General features: G+C 40.2%; 1 protein-coding gene across 6 annotated transcripts in view; it reads right to left on the bottom strand.

Annotated features, from left to right (window-relative positions):
• The window catches only part of birc6 (baculoviral IAP repeat containing 6), a 219,442-nt gene that overhangs the window by 67,090 nt on the left and 127,248 nt on the right, over positions 1 to 25,104 (bottom strand). For all 6 annotated transcript variants that reach the window (XM_078229564.1, XM_078229569.1, XM_078229567.1 and 3 more), the window contains 10 exons: positions 23,880 to 24,672; positions 22,102 to 22,245; positions 19,064 to 19,193; positions 17,248 to 17,379; positions 16,116 to 16,283; positions 14,900 to 15,073; positions 8,158 to 8,354; positions 3,804 to 4,104; positions 3,230 to 3,447; positions 553 to 717 (listed from right to left, as the gene is read on the bottom strand). In XM_078229564.1, coding sequence (XP_078085690.1) covers positions 553 to 717; positions 3,230 to 3,447; positions 3,804 to 4,104; positions 8,158 to 8,354; positions 14,900 to 15,073; positions 16,116 to 16,283; positions 17,248 to 17,379; positions 19,064 to 19,193; positions 22,102 to 22,245; positions 23,880 to 24,672 — 2,422 coding nt within the window. The remainder of the gene's footprint in view (positions 1 to 552; positions 718 to 3,229; positions 3,448 to 3,803; positions 4,105 to 8,157; positions 8,355 to 14,899; positions 15,074 to 16,115; positions 16,284 to 17,247; positions 17,380 to 19,063; positions 19,194 to 22,101; positions 22,246 to 23,879; positions 24,673 to 25,104) is intronic.

Genomic DNA, 25,104 nt, shown 5'->3' on the forward strand with positions numbered 1-25,104 from the left:
GATGGGAAAACCAGTTATGCATCAGAAATGCACGAATCTTCGAGAAGCCGAACTGAAGGCTATTTATTCAAGGAGGACCAACTAGGACAGGAGGTAATGCTTGAATAAAAAAAATGTATTTCTAAAGACAGAAAGTGAGTTTCAATATTCAACAATATTGGGGCGGCACGGTAGCACAGTCGTTAGCGCTGCTGCTTCACAGCTCCAGGGTCCTGGGTTCGATTCCCGGCTTGGGTCACTGTCTGTGTGGAGTTTGCACATTCTCCTCGTGTCTGCGTGGGTTTCCTCCGGGTGCTCTGGTTTCCTCCCACAGTCCAAAGATGTGCGGGTTAGGTTGATTGGCCGTGCTAAAATTGCCCCTTAGTGTCCTGAGATGCGTAGGTTAGAGGGATTAGTGGGTAAATATGTAGGGATATGGGGGTAGGGCCTGGGTGGGATTCGTGGTCGGTGTAGACTCAATGGGCCAAATGGCCTCTTTCTGCACTGTAGGGTTTCTATGATGAACTCAAGTTTCAGATTCAACACGGCAGAACAAAATCAGTCACCACTTACCTGCAGAAGACAGGTCACATGCTCCTCCTCCAGTCTCTGCTTAGTTAGGGCCTGTTCCACATCCCAACCTGATGCCGTAGAACCTGTTCCAAAGCCTGTACCCTTGGCCCAATATAACTGCTGGTCTTCAGTGGAAGAGTTTGTGTGCGCACTGGAAACCTGTGGCTGTTTTATAAAGAAAAAAAGTGAAACATTTACATGTGTGTTGCTAACTTAAATTGCAGTTGGAGTCTAAACAGATACAAACATTTGTACATATACAATATACATACATTAGCATGCCAGCTGAAGACGTATTCAGAGTATATCTGTTAACGGACAGACCTCTAATCCTGTTCTCAACACTTCCTCCCATCCCACCTTCCTGATTCAATACTAATTCTCTCTCAGAATTGGATCCAAATTTGTTCAGTCTACTTAGCGACCAATGTTATGGTTAGCAGCTGCCAAAATGCCTATTTTAAATGTAAACTGTCAAAATGCCCATTTATCTTCACTTCCTGTGGGGTTAAGTATTTACACAATCAATGTTGATCTAATACACAAATTTGCTGGGTGAAAACTAATACATGTATAAACCAAGGTGTAACCTGAAGGCAGAACATAATGAGTAATCAACCCAACAGTCACTGCACTTCAAAACTATTTCATTTCTCCAAAGCCTCCTGAAACATTTTAACACATTAGGGGCTATAAAAATGCAAATATTTATTATGACATTTTTAAAATTAGAAACTCCTAAAATATTCAAGATTAACACTTTCATATCAAACCTCTTGATGCTGCTTACATGGAAATTATATTTACAATCACCAACAGAAGCACAAAAAACTGAACCAATACAAGTTTTGACTCCCTTAAGCCACAACTCAAACCTATTGTGAATTTTGGAATATTAGAACCATGAGATTATGGTATTAAGTATGTTTGTTTCTACTACCTTAAATCATGGCAATGCCAGAAATAGAGGCAGATTAGCTGAATGGCTAATAGACAGAGATGGGAATATGCAATGAGATCAGAGTGTTCTTGTACACCAGTCACTGAAAGTAAACATGCAGGTGCAGCAAGCAAAAGGCAAATGACATGCTGGCCGTCTGAGAGGATTCGAGTATAGGAGCACGGATGTCATGGTAAGACCAAACCTGGGATACTGTATCCAATTTTGGTCTACTTATCGGAGGAAGGACATTTTTGTTATAGAGGGAGTGCAGCGAAGGTTTACCAGGCTGATTCCTGGGATGGCGGGTTTGACACACGAGGAGAGATCGAGTCGGTTAGGGTTATATGCACTGGAGTTTAGAAAAAGGGAATCTCATAGAAACCTATAAAATTCTAATAGAACTGGACAGGGTAAACACAAAAAGGATGTTCCCAATGGTGGGGGTGTCCAGAACCAGGGGTCACAGTCTGACGATACAGGGTAGACCATTTAGGACAGAGATGAAGAGAAATTTCTTCATGCACAAAGTGGTAAGCCAATGGAATTCACCACCACAGAAATCAGTTGAGGCCAAAACATTGCAGGTTTTCAAGAAGGAATTCGATATAGCTCTTGGGGCTAAAGGGATCAAAAATATTTGGGGGGTCGGGGGCGGCAGTGGGAACAGGTTACTGAGTTGGATGATCAGCCATGATCACAATGAATAGTGGAGCATGCTGGAAGGGTTAAATGGCCTACTCCTAATGGTGTGCTGGCCTTTATTGCAAGTGGATTGGAGTTCAGAAATAAATAAGTCTCACTGTAAATGAACAGGATTTTGGTGAGACCACATCTGGAATACCTTGGGCAGTTTAGGTCTATATACGAGGAAGGATATTAGAAAGCACTGGAGACAATACAGCAAAGGTTCACTCAAATGCTCCCTGGGATGAGGGAGTTGTCCCATGATGAGGAGCTGAGTAAACTGGGTCTATTTCACTGCAGATGAGAAGAAATGAGAGGTGATCACATTGAAATATACAAGATTCTGAAGGGACATGATAGAGATTGTTTCCTCTGAGTCAGGGAATCTGAAACAAAGGAACGGTCTCAGGATAAGAAGCTGATCGTTTAAGTCAGAGATGCTACAACCTGAGGGGCTACAGACTAGGTACATGAAAGTGGGCCTAAAATTAGCAGCTAGATGTTTTTCCCCATGATGGGCTGAATGGCCTCTTTCGGCACCATAACTTTTCTGTGGATCTATGAGGGGAAACTATTTCACTCAAGAATGTGAATCTTTGGAATTCTCTACTCCAGAGGGATACGGATGGTCCTTTAATGAATACACCGAAGACTAGGATAGGCAGATTTTTTGATCTCTCAGTATCAAGAGGTCTGAGCAGGCAGGGAAATGGAGTTGAAGTCCAAGGACAGTCATGATCATAATGAATGGCAGAGCAGCCTGGATGGGCTGGATGGTCTACTCCTGTTCCTATTTCTTCTGTACTTATGTTCTAACACAATAGGCATACCTACAACACACTGACAGCAGCTGTTCAAGAAGGGAGGTCATTGGCCATCTTCTCAAGGGCAATAAATGCTGGTCTTGCCATGACGCCCACATACCGCGAATGGTTATGTGGATGCTGTTCAATTATGAGATTTAGGCATGAACTCTTGACAGACTAGAGTTTGTTTCTAAAATTATTGTATTCACTGCTTTATATTAGCTTAACCATGAGCTGAGCTCACCTCTGTCTGGTTAGCACCTGCATTGGGCACTCTTGGGGCATGGTGGCTTAGTGCAGAGAGGCAAGCCAGTATAAGATGAATTGCTCCAATCTCCAAAGCCATCCGCCGAAGGAGAACTCCATCATCAGTAGTCAATGGTGTGGTACTGAATAAAGTGCACAAAACATGGAATGGAAGGGTAGGAAGAACATTTGCTGAGGGAGACTGTAGGATGTGACCTGACGAAAGAAAATGAGCAAGATTTAAAACTTTGTTAGACCGATTCAAGTCCAACAAAAATGAAATGAGAATTCCTTTTATATATGATTCAATTTGTCACCAACATCAATACATACAGGGGACAAGAACATGATACCAGAGTTTAATTTAGTCAAAAAGCTATTCAAACACAAATGTTTTCATAAAGACACTTACAAATTATGATTACAACAGCAATTCTCTAAATGTACTAATGACTACATATATTATGAATCTGTAAGACTGCACGAATGATCTAAGAGCGAGTTAAAGGCAACAAAATTTGTATTTCATTCATCGTGGGTAACAATGAATGTGAATCTCAAGTCATACATACTGCCTTCACCATCATCAGTTACGCCGAGCACCAATCTTAACAAGCACTGGGCATGCTTCCGTTCTTTGAGGAGTACTTCTGCATATCCTGGTAAACGAAGGAAGAGTCCAAAAGCTGCAAGAGAATGTGCTGGGATGGGAGACATTGCAGGGACAGTTGATTTGATTGGTGGTGGTTCTGCAGTTATAGTTTCGGGAGCCTCGTAGACTAATTCACCAGACTGTTCTATGGTAACCCATTCAAACTGTTCATTGTCCTTCGGCTTCTCTTGTGAAGTGGAGGTTACCACAGGAGCACTGACCTAAATGCACAAAGAGAGGTCAAATATTTACGTCAAAAATATGTAGCACTCATCTGCTGAATTGTAGACTCTTATAGAACCCCTTGATTTCAAGCTCTGAGTCAGCAAGATCTTACAAATTAGGTTCCAGCTAATAATTGTCAATCAACTAGCTAATCCATACTAACTCTTAACATTATTCATTTTTAAACTTATCAAATCATACACAAGGTTTTGAAGATTTTGTTTGTGTCATTTCTAGTTTCTATTAAATTGGCTAGAAACAGCTCACCAGTATTAAGATATTAAAGTCCTTCATTAAAAACTAAGCAAGCCAGATGCTATCTTACACAATCTTTCAGAACTGCAGTTCCTTAGCTTGTAATGCACTTAAGCAACAATGGATGAGTCATTCTAGGTTCAGAATAAGATTTCGATGGCCCAAGTTGTCCTTGAACAAACAGCAAAGACAGAGGACAGTGGTGTTGGCTGTGCAGCACAGCTCAATTAGGAACTGCAAACATGGTACAATAGTTAAGAGTACAGATTATAAAGTCAATAATATTTCAACACAAACAACAGTGTCCCGGCTTGGGTCACTGTCTGTGTGGAGTTTGCACATTCTCCTCGTGTCTGCGTGGGTTTCCTCCGGGTGCTCCGGTTTCCTCCCACAGTCCAAAGATGTGCGGGTTAGGTTGATTGGCCATGCTAAAATTGCCCCTTAGTGTCCTGAGATGCATAGGTTAGAGGGATTAATAGGTAGAAAATGTAGGGATATGGGGGTAGGGCCTGGGTGGGATTGTGGTCGGTGCAGACTCGATGGGCCGAATGGCCTCTTTCTGTACTGTAGGGTTTCTATGATTTCTATGAACAGCTTGACACAGGCAAGGATAAAAGAATCTATCTGTGAATACTGCCAAATTAAAGTTGTGGGGATGAGTAGCAAAAGAAACCCTCTAGAGTCTGTTGTCATTAGAATCAGAGTAGTTAAAATAAGGGACCTGAAACGAAATGGCAACAGCAAGATCATCTGGGTAGGGGCAGCGTATCATCGTTACAGTGAAGCTGCTTTGGCAGGTGGGAGAAATAGGGAAGACCCAATAAAGGAGACCTCTAAATCATGGAACTTGAAATGAGTGATGTTGTAATTAGATGAATTAAAGCTCAGGTTTAAAAGCCTGCAGTTTGTAAGAGAAAGACAAAATTGACGGTGGTGAATAGTTTCACTATCTGTAGAACAGATGTCTAAAAGGTAGACCTACAAGAGACCATTAAAATGGTTTCCTTCAATGTAGGTAATCATATAATATACAGAATTGCTTTAACAGTCATATAATTTTGAAGACTATATGGATGACTGGAGGAATTAATTTAAGTTGAGGGGTTCATGCACTGATGAGGGCAGTAAAGCTTCATTTTGCAGATACCATCTGGATCCAATTAAAATTACTCCACTCAACATTTTTAAAATTTTGAAATCAATGCTGACAAATATAATATTGAAATTATATTCACTGAAAATTACAAGGCCGCAGAAAAGTCACATGACTCGAGAAGGGTCCAAGTAGACAATTTTATTTTTGTGAATCTGTCTGGAAATCACACAACAATATTTATTCTGTTTCAGTACTATTATGAGATCCTAACTTTAAGGATGAAAATAATAGAGGCAGGAAGAGCAAGCAACCAGCTATAATTTGATCTCTCATCCCATAATATCTGTTCTGGTAATATTTAATGTTGCATCTCTTCTTTCCAACACAAAATGTGGGCTTGAACGCAAGTTCATAAACTTTAGCCTACTTCCTTCAGAGAATTGAACAGAGACGAAAGGTTCCTAAACTGGATCGAAAATGGAATCTGAAAATAGCATTGGAACGACAAAATCTGCAGTATAATACTTAGCTTGGTGTTTCTATGTACACAGTACCATTTGGTTTTTTTTTAATCAATACATTACATAAATTGTTAAAACATTATTCCCCAAAGTTAATCATCCATTACATAATTTATAAACACCTTTGGCTTTCCACTATTTGCCCTATATCTGTTCATTCAAATCTCAACAAGAGTTTCACTGTAAAAGCTGCAAGAACACTGTAGTTACATCTTGCTCATAAAAATGAATAAATGGACTACATTTATCAACAGAATGTATAGCTGCAGCTGAATATCAGCTTTGAAAGAATTTTGCCTTCCCATCGTTAACTTTGTTGTATAACCAATTTTAAATAATAGTGAATTCAGTCATGTAATTGGCTTAATAATTGTCACCATTAGAGATCCAAACAGGCAAAGCTCCTTTTGTTCATTTCTCAGGGAGGTTCAACTGGTATTCCCCTCAAGATGCGAAATGTTCAGGCAATTAGGAGGTTTATGAATTCTATTTGACTGGGAACGTAGATTTAAATCAAACATTCAGATGAATAATTTGTTAAGAACAGCATAATTAAGAGCCCCATGCACCCCGGACATTCTCTCTTCCACCTTCTTCCGTCGGGAAAAAGATACAAAAGTCTGAGGTCACGTACCAACTGACGCGAGAACAGCTTCTTCCCTGCTGCTGTCAGACTTTTGAATGGACCTATTTCACATTAAGTTGATCTTTCTCTGCACCCTAGCTATGACTGTAACACTACATTCTGCACTTCTCCTTTCCTCCTCTATGTCATAGAGGATTACAGCATGGAAACAGGACCTTCGGCCCAACTTGTCCATGCCGCCCTTTTTTTTAAAACCCCAATTGCCTGCATTTGGTCCATATCCCTCTACACCCATCTTACCCATGTAACTATCTAAATGCTTTTTAAAAGACAAAATTGTACCCGCCTCTACTTGTATGTATGGTATGCTTTGTCTGCATAGCGCACAAGAAACAATACTTTTCACTGTATACTAATATACGTGACAATAATAAATCAAATTTGCAAAATTGTATTGTTGGGTCACATTATTATAGGATTCAGCAGCTTTTGCACCAAAATCAATGGGATATCTATCTTCGGTGTCGAAAGCTCCATTATTTAGAAAATTCATGTTTAATTGTTAATTCAGCCACTTGCCATCTGATTACTCTACATCTTGTCTCAAAAGTATTTATTCATTTTAAGATGAATGTTTCATCACAGCATAATTCAAATGACGCAAGAACTTTTAATCCTGTTGAAATAGAACCCAAGCTTGAAAATATTAGATCTGCTTCACCAAGCAGAATCAAAACCGAATCAAGTGGCAGCATGCTGCAGTCAGGACAGTATTAGTAAAGCTTTGTCAGATCAATGCCAACAGTCTAGGTCAGGTAGCAAAAGGTACTGAGCTTCATCACAAACTTAAAACGGGAGTACAGCTGCTAAATTCTTCAAATAAACTGGGATTAGTAAACTGCGAATGTGAGCCAGAAAGAGCAGCTTCAAGCAAATTACCAAAAAAGGTTTTTTTTTTGGAAACTGTAATTCGGCTACTTTTCCAATGCTGATTAGATCCAGTGCTAGATGATGGAAGTACAGCAATTTCAGTGGAAATGCTTAACCATGTCAAACTCTGTGTTCTCATGTGCTGGAAGTACCAGTATATACAGAAAATTAACAAAACAGCTCTCATCTGGGGTTCATCATATTAACGATTTGTATCTTCTATTTTATATCCTAAGTGCCTGCTGTGTCACTCATCAGCTGCCACTGTCAGGACTCTCCCCACAATCACCCCTGCAGCTCAGAGGCAGGGCTGCAACAGATTCCCAGATCTTCCAGCATCACTGCAAACCTGCATGAGGACAATTTCATTTCTCTTTGTTTCCTCAGAGGAGCACTCAATTGTCGACCCTCAGCAGCTCAACAAACATCAAGAATTTTATAGGTTCTGCACTCTTTAGCGTCAAAACTGGAGCAGTGTTATATGTCAGCATGTCATCCTTAAACTGGGAAAAGTGTAAATTTCCACCAAGATTGGGAAAAGTTTCCATAAACTGGAGACTCCAACTGCATCCGGTGTTTACCAGAGCATTGTGAAGTCTCTTAAATGTCAGGAGTGTGTGAAGAATGATTTCAGAATATAATCAGCAAAAATATCACTTACTTGCTGGATAACATCAGGATACAACATTGGCAGCCTTTCTGCTATGAGTGCTAGCCCACCCATGCCAGCAAACACTTGAAGTGGAGACTGTATAGGGTTAGTTTCCAACAAAGACTCATCCAGGGCACTATCTATGCAGTCATCACTTGGTTGCAACACTTCATCTTCAGGACAGCTGGTCAGGCCATCCCCAAGCTCTGCACGAAATAGTGGATATAAATTAGCCTCCTAAAACATGAAAAAATATGAAGCAATACTGCCACAGCAAGGAACTGTATTGAATCGATCCATTAAGAGCCAGATAAGGGAACGTTTACAAACTTGTACTGGCAAAGGTTATAAAGAAGTCATATAACTGAGCAACTATTACAGAAATACGTTTAAAATGCAATTAGGAGTCTGAAAACTTGATCAAAAGTCTGAGGCAATATTGCAATATTTCCAATAACATTATAACTGCTTGTAGGCTGAAGTTTGATTGCAAAGCTGAGTTTTAAATCTAGTTTTTATTATCCTGACAGTTCCGCAGTATGAATCAGACAGACTCCACTCATTAAAAGATGCTAAATTTAAAGAAGCAATTTAAAATTCAAGATCAATCCAAGAAAACCAGGTTTCAATTATGTTGAGATTTTAAGTTATAAGGTGAAGTTTTGCATATGTATTTGGGCTTGGAACAGCTAAATCTATTTCACAGTTATATACGATTTATAGCACAGAAACAAGTTATTCAGTCCAACTGTTCCATGCCAGCACTTATGCTCCACTCAAGCCTTCTGCCATCTTATTTTCATCTATCGTAATCCTCTATTCCCCTCTCCCTCAGATACTTGCCCAGCTTCCCCTTAAATGCATCGATACTTTTCACTTCAGCAACTCCCTGTGATAGGGTGGCACAGTGGCAGTGGTTAGCACTGCTGCCTCACAGCGCCAGAGACCTGGGTTCAATTCCAGCTTCGGGTCACTGTCTATGTGGGGTTTACACATTCTCCCAGTGTTTGCGTGGGTTTCCTCCCACAGTCCAAAAATGTGCGGCTTAGGTTGATTGGCCATACTAAGTTGTCCCTTAGCGTCAGGGGGACTAGTAGGATAAATATGTGGGGTTACGGGAATAGGGCCTGGATGGGATTGTGGTTGGTGCAGACACGATGGGCCAAATGGCCTCCTGCACTGTAGGGATTCTACAATTCTATAGTGAATTCCACATTCACACCACTCTGGGTAAAGAAGTTCCCTCCAAATTCTCTATTCGATTTTTTGGTGATCGTCTTTCAATAGTGGCCTCTACACAAGAAAAAACATTCTCTCTACCCACCAAATCAAAACCCTTCACGATCTTAAAGACCTCTATTATTACGCCCCCTCCCACCACCACAGAGAAAAGAGGCACAGCCTGCCAATCCTTTTAATGTATTTCTGCTATCATCCTTGGAAATCTTCTATGCTGTGCTGTTCTTTATGCTGGGAAAGTCATTAATATTGTCTACCTCATGTAAAATTTTCATTTACTTCGGCCAAATATTTGCTCAAAGCATTAAGACTGACTCTTCACATCAAAAAAATTGATTGAATGAACACGTTACAGGGAAATGCACAAGCATCTTTTCATACCAGCACAGATTTGCATTTATATAAGTATTTTGAAAAGGAGTGAGCCAATCAACCATAAGCAAGAAAAGGGAGACAATAGGAGATAGGAGATGGAGGTTGTGGGTGGGGGTTGGGGGTGGGGGGGGGGGGTGTCAGTGAAGGAGTTTCAAGAAGCAGGACAAGCAGGCTGAAAACTTCCACCAAAGGTCGTGGTAAAGGAACAGGGGATTGCACAAAATGCTGGAAGTATCACAGGAATTGTTTTTGGAATAGGAAGGTACAAGGTACGATGCTGGAGAAAATTGTGAATGTCATAACTGGATTTATGAGGAATTTTGTGGATGGGGAGCTCGTAACCGTGTCTGCGTGGGTTTCCTCCGGGTGCTCCAGTTCCCTCCCACAGTCCAAAGATGTGTGGGTTAGGTTGATTGGGGCAATTTAACGTTACCATAGTGTCCCAAGATGTGTAGGTTAGGGGGATTAGTGGGGTAAATATGTGGGGTTACAGCGATAGGGGCTGGGTCGGATGCTCTGTTGGAGAGTCGGTGCAGATTGACCGAATGACCTTCTTCTGCATTCTAGGGATTCTACGATTCTACGTATTGAACAGGATTTACAGCAGTACGGGATAGGCTAATTGTTCTGAAAGAAAGAACTGCAGGAGAGATAGCCTATTTGCTAATGAGGCAGTGAGTTCCCCTTCAGCATCAAATTCTATAGATAGGTTTGCTGCAACCCTGGATCACATGAAGCTTATTCTTGGACTTCTGCAGCAGCCCTTGTTGTCCAATTAGCAGAAAATATGGGGAGACACACAAGAGACAGGAGAGGACTTCACCAACCTTTGTGGACTGTGTTTCTTCATTATATCCTGAATATGGTCAGGGATGAGCATATCATTATTTTGTTGACAGACCCACCTGTCAGATTCCAGACACTGCCATTTCTGAAATTGTAGCTAAGTGGTTTGCACAAAATTTCTAATAAGCACCGATAACCACTGCACACTATTTCTTACCTGCCCCCAGCCCTTAGGTAAAGCGCTGCCAGCATACCGGATAGGATTTATTATACATTGCGGTGCATAAGTTATACCTTGAAATTAATACAAACTCCACAATTTGGATTCAATAACTGCGAAGAATGAACACCTCTGCTGTGAAAACTTGCACATTCTGGTTCCAATTTGGCTGTCCACCAGTATTCTCTAACATAATTCCAAGTCAGACAGTCACCTTGGAATATCCTGAATAAGTCAGTTGTCATCCGAGTGGGGTGACAGAGAACTATTCTACTTTGTCCGGGACCTAAGTAACCTATTGAGAACTTTCCCTGCTGCATTTGTGTTGCTTCCTGTTTTCTATGGTACGGGGAACAAAGAATGCATAAAAACGGCTAATTTTGAGAGTGATGCACTTTCTAAATATACAAATGCTATTGCACAGGATGTGAAGGAAAACTGGAAATGCGTCATTTATGTACACTGCATAACCAGCGCACAGTCCTTGAATACTTGGCTTCAGTGGACTTTCATTAAAAGAAAAAAATTAGTCCACGCACAATATGAGAGACTTCTCCTCAATCACTCTACTTAGCTGCTTGGGTGAGATCAAATAATGTGGGATTTAGGGGCGGGGTGGGGGGGGGGGGGGGCACAGGGAGCAAAAGATTGCAGAAACAGATTGGAATGCTATGACAGAGCAAATTATTACTCCACCCTAATGTATTGCATCTTGGAGATAAGAACATAAGAAATAGGAGGAATAGGCCATGCAGCCTGCTCCTCCATTCAATGAGGTCATGGCTGATCTTCTACTTCAACACCTGTTTCCTGCACTATCCCCCTTTATCCTTACTGTTCATAATATAGAAACCTATCAATCTCATTCTTCTACATGCTCATTACTGAACCTCCTCAGCCCTCCAGGGCAGAGAATTCCAAAGATTCACTACTCTGAGTAAAGAAATTCCTCCTCAACTCAGTCCTCAATGATCTACCACTTATTCTGAGACTGTATCCCCTGGGTTGAGATACCCCAGTAAGAAGTCTCACAACCCCAGGTTAAAGTCCAACAGGTTTATTTGGTAGCACAAGCTTTCGGAGTGTCGCTCCTTCTTCAGGTGAGTGACACTCCGAAAGCTTGTGCTACCAAATAAACCTGTTGGACTTTAATCTGGTGTTGAAAGAACTTCTTACTGTGCTTACACCAGTCCAACGCCGGCATCTCCACATCATTGAATCACCTCGCCAGGGGATGCATCCTTCCTTTATCTACCCTGTTAAGCTCTAAGAATTCTGTTGGTTTGAATGAGATCACCTCATTCTTCCAAACGGCAGAGAATAAATCATAGAAATCATAGAAACCCTACAGTACAGAAAGAGGCCATTCGGCCCATCGAGTCTGCACCGACCACAATCCCACCCAGGCCCCACCCCCATATCCCTACATATTTTACCCACTAATCCCTCTAATCTACGCATCCCAGGACACTAAGGGGCAATTTTAGCATGGCCAATCAACCTAACCCGCACATCTTTGGACTGTGGGAGGAAACCGGAGCACCCGGAGGAAACCCACGCAGACACGAGGAGAATGTGCAAACTCCACACAGACAGTGACCCAAGCCGGGAATCGAACCCAGGTCCCTGGAGCTGTGAAGCAGCAGTGCTAACCACTGTGCTACCGTGCCGCCCCAGACTATGAAACCATCCCTCACGGAACAATCCCGCCATCCCAGGAATTAGTGAACTTTTGTCACGCTCCCAACTGCACACAATAGTTCCGGTGAGTTTTCACCAAAGCTTTATATAATTGCAGTGAGGCACCTTCACTCCTACACTCAATCTCTTGCAATAAAAACTAAGCTAGAAAGGACTTTGGAAAAAAACTAGAAAGGATGCAAAGATCAAGGAACTGCTTTGGAAATAGCTGTGCCATCAGTACAATCAGATATGTAATGAAACTGCTCGAGAAAGTCAAGCAGGTGTTGACAACGGGTGGGGGAGATAGTGAATGACACTAACTGGGACATTAACTGTATCTTTCAAGGGCAGGGAGCAGAATTGGGAAGGGAATGTGAGGGGAGGGCAGACATTCCAAGTTCCAGTCTCAACTGTGTGGAATGGAGAACACAGTTTTGTTCAATGTGACACAAATGTGGTACGAGCTATTCTCCAATCAGAACTCATTTAGATTTTTTCCCAATAAACAGCAGTACTATTAAAGTGATTAAATCTTTCCACAAATTCCTGAGGCATCAAATTTCTTAAACTGTGAAATTACATTAAACAATCATACATCAGTTGCCCAAACTCCATGCACAAGTAAAACTAATCATCTGCACAGAGATATTAATATAAATGCGTAAAAAGACTGGTTAGTTTTATTTAAGAGAGCAGTAAAGGAGTTAAGCCAGGTCTACATTATTGCCATGGTTTTACTGATCCAAACTTAATTGAAAATCTGCGCAAATGCATTATATGCCAATGCCATATTATAGATCTGAAGAAAAATGTACCCACCATGCCGATGCTAGATCAGAGATCACTACCCTACTCCAATCTAATTTCCCTACCCTTTCTGCATATCATAGGATCATAGAATAGAATCCATACAGTGCAAAAGGAGGCCATTCAGACCATCGAGTATGCACCGACAACAATCCCACACAGTCCCCGTAACCCCACTTATTTATTCTGCTAATCCCTCCAATTTACACATCCTGGGACACTAAGGGGCAATTTAGCATGGCCAATCAACCTAACCAGCACATCTTTGGAGTGTGGGAGGAAACCGGAGCACCCACAGGAAACCCACGCAGACACAGGGAGAACGTGCAAACTCCAGACAGTGACCCAAGGCGGGAATCGAACCCGGATCCCTGGCGCTACGAGGCAGCAGTGCTAACCACTGTGCCACCGTGCTGCATATCATCTCACATTTTTCTCTTTCTTCTTAAACTGTTATAATGCTGCCTCAGTAGTCACTTAAGTCTAATTTAAGTGATCATTCTAGCTTTATGTCTCCCTCTTTTATGGATTTGACAACTACTTGAAACGTTCTATCAAGTTTCATAAATGTGAAAATCTCTACTAGGTTCTCCTTTAACCTTCTCTATTGGAATGCAAAAGTCCCACCTATTTGAGTCTTTCAAGTTATCATTCAGAATATTTGTTCTTTGGTACTCGTACTTAATTACAAACTTGATTGAATTTTTTCCAGTTCAAAGTTTTAAAAAGAAAAATGACATGCCAATTGTTAAATTAATGTAACTAACTATTTAAGAAATGGGCAGTGGTTTTAAAATCCATTTCAGAAATGACATTTTACAAAGGTTGGATCCTGCACTCGCTGCAAATGCAACATGTTAATTTGCAGACCAGAGACGGACAGCTGTGGGGCAGGTTTCCATGAATACCATCTGTGGAATGTTAACCATCTTGAGCTTATTTTTCAAGATGGAGGTGACAATAGATCATAGAACACAGGGATTAGGAGTAGGCCATTCAGCCCCACGAGCCTGCTTGACCATTCGATAAGATCATGGTTGATCTGACTGTGGCCCAACTCCCCTCATAAACCTTGTTGATCAAAATTCTGCCTCACCCAACCATGAATATATTTAATGACCCAGCATCCACTGCTCTCTGGGAACAGAATTCCACAGAATAACAACACTCAAGAAAAAAAAAATCTCTTCATCTCAGCCTTAAATGGAAGATTCCTAATTTTTAAAGCATGTCCCCTAGTTTTAAACTCGTCCACAATGGGAATCATCCTTTGACTATCCACCCCATCAAATCCCCTCAGAATCTGATATGCTTCAATAAGATCGCCTCTCATTCTTCAAAATTCCAGCGGCTGTAGACCCAACATGCTCAACCTTTCCTCAGAAACCTTACTTCCAGTCCATTAGCCTTTGGATTACAAGAATTAAAAGCTTGGCTCAATAATATTCTCTCTGTAGCCTCAATAAGCCCCAACCTCTGCACTTCACTGGCTCAGATTTCTCAAGAGGTTCTCTGCTAAGTTCTGCTGGAATGACAGTGCAGTAAAAATCTGGGCAGCAAACAAAGGGGAGAGGAGACTTTATTGCAGTGCAAAGACTATGCATGTATGTGCATGTGGGTGATTATGAAACAGAAATATACCTTTGTCTGTGCGAAGACGCTTAAATGAATCAGTTTTTGACAATCTTTGGTCACAGATGACTTTAGAGCCAAGTTTGACAGTCAAATCGATTGACCGGTAGCCTTGGGGGAGTTTGCGGTCATACAAGAGAGTTAACAGCTGGGCGAGTGTCACCTCTGCTGGCAATGGTTGACCTAGGAAACAACATCAGATGGTTATTTTGAGACATCTTAACAATTAGTAAATGATCAACATTTAAAAAGGACATAATGTACTTTTGAATTTGTACATCAGAAAATCACACATCTATTAGCTTGTGCCAAATTAATATACAATACACTTACTAACCTATCAGCAGAGTAAAACAAACAAAACAGACATCTGAACAGGCACACAAACTCTCAGTTTACTAACTTATTTGAATGATGACATTTCAGATATTACAGCTCTCAAGTTCTGCACTAAAGTATTAGCTCAGATTATATGCCCAAAACCTGGTGAGTGGCTCAAACGCAATGATTTGATGCAAAGCTAAACTGGTGCTGTAGCAGCAGTTATACCACTGGATAATTCAGGGGCCTGGACAAAGGCCCAGAAAAAAAAAACCCTCAAACCCGACCATAGAAATCTGAGACTTGAAAAGTTTTTGAAAGCATCTAGGAAATAAAAAGCTGGCATTGGTAAAAATGACCAAGCGACTGTCAGACAGTGAAAAAACCTAACTGGTTCATAGATATCCTTTAGGGGTGGAAATTGTCGTCTTGACATAGTTTATTTGTGACTCCAGTCTCACACCAATGACACTTAATTGCCTTCTGAAGTGACATAGTTCAGTTCCAAATAACCAGAATCAAATTAGACAACTGCTTGGTTGTAATATAAACAAGGAAGCAGGAAATGATAGAGGCACCCAATTGAACGTGCAAAATCCACCTAATGTCTGGTGCCAAAGCTGTGAGAGCTGTTCCACGGACTGGTCAAGCAATAGCCTGACATACCTATGATACTGTGAATAAGCCTAACAGCCAACGTCCTAGAACTTCCCCACTGGGCACCTGCTCTGCTAAGATATGGAAGGGAAAATCATTTTTTCACCCCCTACCCTGGATAGGCAAACTATGAAGATGGGCAAATTTTCCTTCATTGCCTGTAATCAGCTTGTGATAAAAGCTTTTGAGAGTGGAGGTTGTAATTTACAGTATGGTTACAGGTGTATTAATCCTCTAGTTTACTCACCTGGTAAAAGTTTGTGGTACAGATGGAACACAGGGACACTAATTGTTTTGTTAGCAGATTCTGTAGATGAGGAAGCAGTTGCCAACTTGTCAGTCATCACTCTTCCTCTTCTTGATGGTGGTCTTGGGGGTGTAGATGAAAGAGCTCTCTTTGACTGGGACTTCAGCCCTGGTAAAGCATGACACAATGTAAGCCCAGTGACAAACACTCAAAAGTAACATCCCTTTACTTAGTTTTAAAGCACAAGAAGGAACTCCACCGTCTGATATGAGGATGGCATTAGCGAAGCTTGGTTTACTGAAAACTTTCAAAGTTATTGAGATGCTGAGTTGATATTTATGGGCAGTCAGAAGGTTTGCCTCTCTATCTTCCATACAGGACTTTTAAAAATTGCTGCAATGGCCAAATTGCGATCTGATCGGCTTTGACAATGCCTTTTAACAGAGCCACTTAAGGATGTCTCATTCTCAACATAGTCACAGAACAACCTATCAGAGAGGGGAGACATGTTAGTGGCATTTATAGAGATGAGAAATTGAAGAGGTTATGCTTCCCAATTTAAATTGAAGGAATTACTTTTAGCAAAAAATGTTCCCTTGGACTTTTGTACTCCAAGCTCAGCAACAGAAATTTATTGTGGTATTCACGCAAGTAAAGAGTAGTCAATTTTTAGCCAACCTTGAATGTGCCAATATGTTGTTACTGGAATATATTCAGGTGAGCAGGGATACTGCTGGAAGCAGCTTTTCTTAATATTAGCATGCTATGTTGCACATAAGAAAAATGCCCGCTGAATTCAAGTATGCAAATGAAAAGTATGGCTTGCACTGCCTTTGAACAGCATGAAAACATTGTGTGTAATACGTAGCATCATCTCACACATTTTTCAAGTGAATTGCAACAGCTTTGATCTCTTTGCATTTGGACAGTTGAAAATAACCTATCAGAACAAAAGGTTAGGGAAATAATCTGTATTTACTCTGCCACAATACTCTGAAGTCAACCAAAAAGCAACAATCTTTTTCTGTATGATTAAGAGGCCGCCATTAGCTGGAGGGGATTTGCATTATAAAACGATAATGCAGCATATACAAAACTGAGTGAGCACAGATGTATTACAAACATTAATTACCAGAGGCAACAACAACACTGTAGTTGTCTTGGAAGCCATTGTCACTCTTCAGCTTGTCTTTCTCCTCTTGGTTCCTTTTCTCCTTTTCCTCTTTTTGCTCACTGATTAATTTAGCAGTGATACTTGGTGTATCTAATGCACAAAAATACATAGGGTGAAAATTCATACATGTCAAAGGACACTACTCCAAACATAACTTTAATATAATCCTCCAATCTATTTCCAGAATTGCTTTCCCTAATAGCAAACACACAACTTACTGAACCATGTTTAATGTGAACACACCCTTTCAATCGCATCTTGCTTTATTAACTGTCCTTCATTCTGGTTGAGCCACAAGACCAATGCATCGTTGTAGCAACTTTTCTTGCATTAGATTAGTACAGCTACTTGCATATTTTGAAGGAAACAGCAAAGAACTTATTTATTCAAGGTCTGTAGGAAGGATAATTTATCAGAGGAATACTGGCTAACAAACGGTAAACAATATTTGCTGAGTCTGTCAGATTCAGTACTAATTACTAAAATCTGTAACATGAACTATAGAGACTGACCCTGAGAGCTGAATTAATAAACCTGTAATTGCATTTTCCACTCAATGTTAATTAGTGATGGAATCTTTTATGAATCTCTGCCACGATCTTGAGACTTTGAACAATATTGAAAGTGTTAATTTTAATTTCGAAGTTTAAAATTAGAAATGCTGATGGCTTTGATCGATAACTAAACTGGCCAAGTCTACGAGATTGAATGCTTTCAAATAGTATTCTGCTATAAACAATTGATTTGGATTTGAATGTAGGGGGTGCAGGTAAGAAGTTTACACACAAAAATTGGCCATGTGGATGATAATGAAAAGTGAAACTGCAGACTGCATGTAGTTATCAATGGGCTAGTCGGATGGGCAGAACAGTGGCAAATGGAGTTCAATCACAAAAAGTGTGAGGTTATGGACATGAGGAAGGCTAACAAGGCAAGATAAATGGGGGATTAATGGAAAGCATAGAGGAACAGAGAAAAAGTGGAGTACATGTCCACAGATCCGTGAAGGTGCCTGGACAGATAGATCAGGTGGTCAAGAAGTGATATGGGATACCTGTTTTTATAAGCTGAGGGACTGAATTTAAGAGCTAGGAGATTGTGCTTGGAACCACAAAAAAAAACACTGGTTAGGCTACCAGAAGGGTATCTGTAATGGGATGTGTACTGTGTGCAATTCAGATCAGCAAACTTTAGGACAGATTTGATTGCAATGGAGAGGCCTCCTTCCAGACTGTAAATTTCTATGATTCTATAGCTGGATCAGGGTTGGTCACTTCCCTCACACCCATTATATTAGTATGCTCTCTATCTTTGACCATTTGCCACTGACTTATAATGCTAAATGTCAGTTGAATTTCACATCTCATTTTCTCCTTGACCTTTAAGTGTGCAATCCATCACAAGTAAATGTGCATATAACTGAAACAATCCTCCATGTATATAAAAAATTGGTCGTTCCTAAACAAATCATCCCAGCATAATCTTGTCCCCTATTTTAATTCTAGAAAACAGCTCGCAATCAACATTAGGACTTGAAATGCAACCAATAATTATGCATGAATCTATATCATGGTATGTCAAGGATTTTGACACACATGCACACGTTCTGACTGGAGATGTTTCCAATTTTCAAAAAGGCAGGTTCAATTCTTTAAGCACTGTCTAAGGGTGTCAAAGCTTTTGCATGAACACCAGCAAATCCATGCAGACAAGATGAAACATTGAAAAATTTACTGAATTAGGTTTTAATACATACAAGGTTTAAAAATCCTACCTGATACACGGTCCAAAACTTCAGCCAATGTGGTTGAAATTGGCAAATGAAGGGTGCGATATTTATGTCCAGCTCCATACATGGGATGCTGGATTACATGGCTGGTAGCATTAATTCTGCCTTTGTAGAGCTAAAAGAAAAACATTGTGGCAGATGATAAGTAACTATGGCTCTCAATGGAATGAACTAAAGGCACGTGGCACAGGCCAAAAAAATATTAAGAATAGAATTACATCAAAGTTATAACATGGAAATTAGTCCGTGTCAATTCTCATTCTACATGCAAGCAAAGTAGTCTAATCACATTTACACCCTGCTCCTATTTTTTAATTGCTTTCTTCATTTATCTGTCCAATCTAATCTAATCTGGAATGTTGAGAGTTACAACAGAATCATCAGATTCATTATACCTCGTCAACTACATTCTCAAACTGCCCTGTCATCTACGTCAAATCGTGTACATATAACACCCATGCCCCCTGCCTCTCCTCCTCTCCCCCATGTTGGAACATCACATGCACAAATAACAATTCTTTTTTAATTTGCTCATGGAATGCGGCATATCAGACATGACCTCATCGAATGGCGGAGCAGACTCAATATTGGACTGACGACCTACTTCTGCTCCTAGGTCTTTGCTTTTCCCAATTGCGCGTAGAAAGGTGTTGGGCAAGGCACCCCTTGAACTCTGCAGCACATGTAATGTAGGTATTCGTATTATGACTTTTACATAAGGGTTTGATACAACTGAATGGCTTGCTAGGCCACTTCAGAGGGCATTTAAGAGACAATCACAACTCTGGGTCCAGAGTTACATATAGTCCCGACTGGCAGATTTCCTTCCCTGTAGTTAATGACCCAGATGACTTTTTAAGATGAGCTAATAGATTCGTGGTCACTATTAGTGATGTCAGCTTTTTATTCCAGATTTAACTAAATTTAAATTCCCCAGCTGCTGTGGTTGGATTCATGTCTCCAGATTGAAATCAAGGAAATTTTTAGTCCAGACCTAGAACATTGCAGTTGTATCAGAAGTATCAAGTCAACTTTCATGAATTCCAAAACTTTTCCATTACATGTCAATTCTACCATAAAACAAGAAATTGGCATACATCCCTATTTGTTGCATATTTAAACAAAGAACAAAGGTTATTGGTAATGAAGAGAAAGAACGTGTCAATGGCTGATGGAGCTTGAATACACCCAACAAATCCCATTGCTACTACAATAAATTACTCATTTTTAAATTTTTAAAATTCCCACTGGTTTTGTGTTGCTAATGTTAGCGAACATAATATGACTTCACCCAATAGGGGCATTCAAAGGCTAAACATAAAACAAATGTGAACAGGTGCTAATAGGTAATAATAATAATAGTAGTAATAATAGTTGAACAGCTGTCCGAAAGTCCAAAGCCTAAAATCAACTGAAGGCGTTTAATCATGTCTATGACATGATCAATCATAACATTTAAATGGGAATTAAGCACTGGGATATTAAAGAGTATGAGAAAGAATGGAGGTGGGAAAGAGTGGCAATCCAGAAAGAGGGGCTAAGCACTATAAAGATACAACTGCAAATGGTCTCCTTCTGTGCTTAAGTTATGATTCTTACAAAGGAGTAAGATTGTCTTTGCCTATATTTCACCACATACATTTATAGTCTAGAGTTTTGTTTGCATCAAGGAATTTTGAATTATGAAATAACAAAGTAGGAACATAATGTTACAAACTGAATATTAAATCCATCCGCATTAAATAATTTTGAAATGAAGAATAATTGTTGATACCAGAATCTCATAGCATTTCTCAGCAAATCAAATGTGATTACATGCATGTAAAGCAAAGATTCAGAAATCTTACGGCAACTCCATCTTAGACTCGCTTGTAACATTGAGCACAAAGTCTAAGGAAGCCATCTAGTGGATGTGTCACTACATTGTAAACCAAGAAATAGATTCAGGTTTATTCACCTGAAATGTGGATTGCTGGTTTAATCTGATGGACAATAACAAATTCTACTTTTATCACACAAAGTTCTTGAAAGCTTGTAAATTATGCGATTAAATTAAATCACTTTTCATTAGAATCAGCGAACCATGGGCCTGATCTATATTATCCAAATTAACAGCTTTTCCAATAGTCAAGGACACCAGTTTACAGCCAAATTCCATTTCTTGGATTCCAAGATTATATACTGAACTCTATGAAGTGCACAAGCATAACTGTTTCTAGATAATTAAGTACATTCTATAGAGCATGCAATTTTAGAAGAAACCACGGAGACAGCAAAAGGAATAGGCCATTCAGCCTGTCATGTCTGCTTCACCATTCAACATGATCATGGCTGATCAGAAACTTCAATGCCTTTTACCCTCACTATCCCCATAACTATTTGCGTAATTGTTATTGCCAATACAGCGGTTAGAAAACCAATACCAAAGCGAGTCGGAACAGGTCACACAGCAGACTATGGGCTCTTTTAAAACAGTACTTGTGAATATCAGAATGCAAAGTACAAGTCTATGGATCAACTCAAAGTGCCAAAAAAAATCTAACATTCCCTTCATTTGAACCCATCTTCAAACCAGCACATGAGCCTTTGTGAAGAAGTGAATATTTGTATCACTGTTCTCATTCACAACTTAAATTGAGCAACAAAAACACACTGAAGCCAATGTACCTTCTACACATTCAGGCTCACAACCCGATTTAAATTGTGATTTATGCGTTATACTGAAGTGGTGGCAGCCAAGCCCAATTGATTAATATGTATATTTGAATGGGACATCTTTCTCTAGGCACTATTGTAAACATGATGAGGCACCTTCAGGAATCGTAATACACAACTGAGTCGCTAGTCATTGCTGGATCAATGTGCTCCTGCAATCTGCACTCAATATTCTAGATATTACTTCCATTTCATTCAGTAGATCTGACTACAAGTTTCCCCAAAGAAGCCATGCATTACTTTTGTCTTGTTCCAAGGCAGCATTCAGAAAATATTTAGCTCAGTTGACAATGTCAGTCAGTACTTACAGGGCAAGGAGAATGAAGGAACACAGTCACTTTCTCATCTTCAAGCATTAGCTGCAAGAAAAGCCTCCTGATAAAGCCTGAAATATTTCCAGATGTTGGGACATTTGGTCGCTGAGGTGTTGATTGGAATAATTCACACAGAACCTGAAAATATTTAAATTTAAATATGAAGATCTTAGTGGGAATCTGACACTGTTTCTCACAGTATTTAAACATATCTCAGCAAATTACTAAAATCCAGTTACTTCAAACCTTTTTCACAAACCTGAACAAGTCCAAAGATGTGTGGGTTAGATTGATTGGCCATGCTAAATTGACCCTAATGTCAGGGGGATTAGCAGGATAAATATGAGGGGTTATGGGAATAGGGCCTGAGTGGGATTGTGGTCGGTGCAGACTCAATGGGCCAAATGGCTTCCTTCTCCACTGTAGGGATTCTATGATTCTATGAAGTGCCCGAATTAACTTTTTTAAATTTAATTTGGCTATTAGGAATTTAGTGGTTTTCATGAAATGCACTACAGAACATGAACCACTGAGGGTGATGATAGAGTTCATAAAACTAAATGAATATCAGACAGCAGAAATTACCACTGCAGCTACTTAAATGGCTTGGTGAATGTATCTTGGAAGTAGCTGACTCCTACAAATCAGGATCATCCAAATTTCAATTTCTTGCCTGTGTTGAAGGGAAGTTGATTTCAGTTGGGAAGTCCAAAAAAATGGTCTTAATGGCCCTGGACTACAGAGAAGCGAAATAAGCTAGGATTTCACAACTCATTGCTATTCAATCACACTTGCTAAGTGTGTGTATGTGTTTGAATGTCAGGTGAAGTTGGAAATTTGAAAGCAGACATTTGGGGAGCTACTGAAAGGTTGCTGGCAAATGTAGAACCAGCAAAGTGATCATGAGGAGGGAGGTGAAGTGTAACAACTGATGAGGAATAAAGTCATTTCTGCAAAGCTTCCTTAGTAGCTTGGCAAGTAAGTGCACCATATAGGGAACCACTTAGACAAGCAAGTCTGAAGACTTCAGCTGTTCTGTAGTTTTTCACATGTTCTCATGAAGGTGCTGTACAGTAACCCTTGCTGAAAAATACATGCACGGACACAGAGTAAATAGGGACTCGGGTTCAAATCCCTACACGATGGTGGAATTTGAATTCAATAAAAATATCTGAAATTAAGAATCTACTAATGACCATGAAACCACAGTCGATTGTCAGAAAAACCCACCTGGTTTACTAATATACTTTAGGGAAAAAATATGCCAATCTTACCTGGTCTGGCGTACATGTGACTCCAGAGCCACAGCAATGTGGTTGACTCTCAACTGCCCTCGGGCAACTGGGACGGGCAATAAATGCTGGCCAGCCAGTGACACCCATGTCCCACAAATTAATAAAAAAATGAGGATGGAGCTTATAGAGAATCATCCCACTGAATAAACCACTAATATTTCTAAAGGTGGAATTATGATTAAGGTAGCAGAGATGCCAGAACGCATCAATAGCATGAGTCAACAGTTCCAAGATAGGAAAGAAGAAAAAACAACTTTCATCCTCCCTCCCAGGGAAAAGGTCTGAATACAGCTTAACAAGTATAATTTTGATTATTTTTTGGATGTTTTTTCAATAATCTGGATAAAAAAACATTAGTTGCAAATATACTTAGGGGGTTAGTTTCCAACCCCATTTCAGTCATGTTCAGTCCATGTGGCCAGCTACACACTGGATAAAGGCACTCATCAATCAGAAATGCTAAAACATTACAATTACCTGAGCCATTAATTTTTGATTGTTTGGATGACAAGAAATGCACTGCAAGAAAAATGCCACCGTGGAATTTTCAATTGCTGTTCTCTGTTGAGTGGTCAGTCCCACTCCTGCAGGTGATGAGGCAGAAGGAAGATATCTTGATCCAATATGTTGGGACCCATTGTGATGGTGGTGTCCAGAGCTGCTGCTACTGGAGTGGCACAGCAGGAACAAGAGGGCAGTCCATAAGGGGTTTACTTCAGGTCCCCCTAACCAATCCTTCATGGTGTGGCTGCTGCCTACTTCAGTTAGAAACCGCAGAACAGGCGCCACCAGATCTGCCGTGAGGGGAACCTTACTGATCACATGCTGCTGGGAATGATGCCGCTTGTTTCTGTCTGTGGTGACCTCTGCATAAGGCACTGCACAATCCAAACTGGAAATATGATTGAAGCAGAACCTGATTAAGCTCTTCACAAGCATTGAAGGTAGACTTGACTCCAGGAGCTGTTTGATAGCTTCTGGAGATTGGGTTGCTGCTGCTAGAGTTACAAGGTGTGATTCATTTAGTGCAATGGGCGCTTGTGCATTTTTGGAGTCATCTGTTAAAGCAGAATCCAAATCCTCTTTCTTGCTGTCATCTGTCATTGAAAGCCTGTGCTGCATTTGTAGAGAAGGCAGAGTGATACCCATCCAACCCATTAGCAAAGAAAAGTAGCTTGGATGAATGTGACACATGGAACATAGCAAACTGTCTACAGATTTCTTCAGAACCATGTTGCAAGGAAGTGACATGGACCAGTTGTACAGCAATCTGAAAAGATAAAATTTACAATTATCTCATAGCACAAGTTTGAAATTGCTTTGGCGAAATAAATGTGGTTGTAGCAGAGAAACTTAAAAAGTTCAAATTTAAGCTATTAAAAGGTACATTGGCCCACACAAATTGTACATTGCAACAATGTACAGAAATGCAAAAGCAGAAGTATAGTAATACATGCAACAGTAAAATAGTGCTCAAGAAACTGGTTCTTCTCAGTACAGCATTTAAAAATCTCCATGGGAAGATATTTGAATTTGACATTATTTCATCCCAACTTCCCCAATCAACGTAAACCCATCATTTCACATCTCCCGTACTACCAGCAAAGTGCTCTAATGGACTATGTTATGGGTGCATCTGGAAGCAGATAAATAAAAAGTAAAAAGGAAGGTTGCCCACTTTGGTCAGAGGAATAGACAAGCA

This window comes from Mustelus asterias, chromosome 15, assembly GCF_964213995.1.
Source record: "Mustelus asterias chromosome 15, sMusAst1.hap1.1, whole genome shotgun sequence".
Taxonomy (NCBI): domain Eukaryota; kingdom Metazoa; phylum Chordata; class Chondrichthyes; order Carcharhiniformes; family Triakidae; genus Mustelus; species Mustelus asterias.